The sequence below is a fragment of the Thunnus maccoyii genome, chromosome 8 (assembly GCF_910596095.1).
Source record: "Thunnus maccoyii chromosome 8, fThuMac1.1, whole genome shotgun sequence".
NCBI lineage: Eukaryota > Metazoa > Chordata > Actinopteri > Scombriformes > Scombridae > Thunnus > Thunnus maccoyii.
The window spans coordinates 6,816,605-6,819,238 of record NC_056540.1 but is presented as its reverse complement, the minus strand read 5'-3'; the positions used below and the strand labels follow the sequence as shown (position 1 = coordinate 6,819,238).

The following is a 2,634-nucleotide window of genomic DNA, read 5'->3' as shown; positions in this document are numbered from 1 at the left end:
GCAAAGTTGAGCCAAGATCAACTTTTTGCCAGCATGTGGACCCAGCTGTGTTAATGCAGAGGTCACATTGAAATGAATGAGAAAGGTGTGGTTTTTGACGTAGAGCCAATGTTGGCTTTTCAATGGCCTAATGCACCTGGACAAAGTTTATACATTTTCAGTTTTTGTTGACATTGTCAGAAAGGTGATAATTCCACTTAATGTTTATTATTGAGGTTGTCGTGGGTGGTGGTGGTGTGCTGGACTGCATTATATTGAAAAATGTTCCTAATATTTTACCCTCCTCATGTATGTTAATGGAGTGGACAAAATATTAGCAACACCATTCAATATAAAGCAACCCTTTCTCTCACCTTTCTGACAATGTCAACAAAAACTGAAAATGTATAAGCTTTGTAAAAGTAGAATTTATATGGCGGAGCTGTTGCATTGGATTGCATTAGATTGCACAGGTGTACCTAATGAAGTGGCTGGTGAGTGTACGCTCCAAGGAGATGAGATGGCTGAGCCGAGGGAAAGTTCTCCGCTGGTTTTTTGAGCTGCATGATGAGATCAGGATGTTTCAAGCAAGAAAGGAAGGTAATGTTCAAGTGCCCACGGATAAGCAATGGATCTCTGACCTGACTTTTCTGGTAGACGTCACAGAGCTGCTCAACATTTTGAATCTTCAGCTCCAAGCGAAGGACCAGATAATCAGCCAGCTGTCTGATCGTGTCAGAGCCTTCAAGCAAAAACTACTACTGCTCAGCAGACATCTCTCAGCAGGTGACATGCCTACTTATAACATTCAAATGATCACAAAAAGTAATTATTAAGCATAGTATTATTAATTGTGTTTAGTATGCATTGAGTTGTGGGACCTTTTGTATTTTTGTTAATCAAGCTTTTAATTATTTTATTATTTATATTTAATTACCATAGTTTAATTTATCTCCTGGGCAGTTTATCCCCCATCAGCTTTTATATACTTGTGTTTTTTATGCTCAAATTCTCTTTCACTGGTCTTCTCTTTTTCTCTTGTCTCCACATTCAGGAAATTTGGCCCATTTCCCCAGTCTTAGAGAGGTAGGCTTGATGGAAGAGAATGTACCAAAGTACATGAACATTCTCAGCAATCTTGTGCTGGAGTTTGACAGGCGCTTTGAAGATTTCAAACACAATGCAACAGTCTTTGAGCTATTTGCTGAGCCCTTTTCTGTTAATGTGAACACAGTCAGTGAGGAGCTTCAAATGGAATTAATAGAACTGCAGTCTGACTCACAACTTCAAAACAAGTTCACAGCTGTTCCCTTACTGGACTTTTACAGATGTGTTCCAGCAGACAGGTATGCAAAGATCTGCAAACATGCACAGGTAATGTTGTCCCTCTTTGGAAGTACCTACCTTTGTGAGCAGGCTTTCAGTCTGATGAAGTGTAAGCAGAGAAACTCACTCTCTGACTCTCACCCCCATGACATCCTCACTCTGTCAGTAAGTCAGCTGGAGACTAATGTTGAAAGACTTTTGTAAAACAAAGACAAGCGTCATGTCTCCCACTGATACTGTAAGTGATAAATGACTGGACAAGGCATTGAGGAATGTAATACAAGGTCTGTAATATGTGGACATTTTGTGATGATGTGTAACTGAAATGATGCTCAATGATATTGATTTGTTATCTAGTGTTGTCACTGTGATGTTTAACTTTATGATATATATATGTATACATGTATGTCAATTTTTCAAGCTGAAGTCAAATGTTCACTCTTGATCACAAAGGTAGACAATACAGCTGTTTCGATCTTAATTTTCTAAAGCGCCTGAATTTACATGCACTTTCTGTAAGAAATGTATCTTTCCTTTTAAATATGTTTATGCTTCCAAAAAGAAGCATACAGATAATTTATGTTTTAGACAATCATCTCTGCAAATTAATAAAATTACTGTTAAGCAGATTAAGGAGTAGTGTTTTTATTATTTGCGATTTTACTTTAGATTTAGAATTTTAATTTTCTATAAAATATAATACATTTTAATGTAATGTTATTTCACATAACATCAACATTTATTTTTGGCCCGCGACCATCCCTCCAGATTATTTGTTGGCCCTTCATAGGAAAGACTTTGGGCACCTCTGATCTAGTGGATGGCTGAGTGAGAGTAAAGAAACACAGACAGGAGGGAGACTTAATGTGAGTTGAACTCTACTTTCTGGACTTGCTGTTCCATATACACTTGCCCTCTGTGTAAACGAGGCCGTGGGGACACATAAAGACAGATATGTGGTCTATCCCATTCTGCAGGAGAGAAAAGGGGAATGAACAAAGTGCTATATAAGAGACTGAGCTCAGAAAAAAAGGCGATTTACACACACAAATCCGCACAAATAACCTACAAAGTGTGTGTCTCTCATAGTTCTGCAAATCTGTTTTTTTCTGTGTGTAGAATGAGTTGTTGCTGTAGCCGCTGGAGCACAGAAGCTGTAAGGTGAAAACATTTTTTTTCTCATAGATCTACTCACTTTAAAGAACATAAAACCACACAGATATGCACAGTTCCACACACACATCCACACCATCTTCATATTGATCAGTAAAGCTGAAGAAGCAGCTTCCATGTTCATTAGCTGCTGAAGTTTAAGTCAGCATGAAGGTG

General features: G+C 38.2%; 1 protein-coding gene across 2 annotated transcripts; it reads left to right on the top strand.

Moving 5' to 3' along the window:
* The first annotated feature begins 449 nt into the window (after positions 1 to 449).
* Positions 450 to 1,854, top strand: LOC121901690 (general transcription factor II-I repeat domain-containing protein 2B-like). 2 transcript variants are annotated; one of them, XM_042418605.1, is made up of 3 exons: positions 450 to 579; positions 672 to 765; positions 1,034 to 1,854. In XM_042418605.1, exons 1-3 carry the CDS (start codon positions 544 to 546, stop codon positions 1,507 to 1,509), a joined length of 606 nt encoding a protein of 201 aa, XP_042274539.1. In that variant the 5' UTR covers positions 450 to 543; the 3' UTR covers positions 1,510 to 1,854. The 2 variants fall into 2 exon arrangements, with proteins under 2 accessions (XP_042274539.1, XP_042274537.1); XM_042418603.1 differs by having other exon boundaries at positions 450 to 765.
* Positions 1,855 to 2,634: the final 780 nt, after the last annotated feature.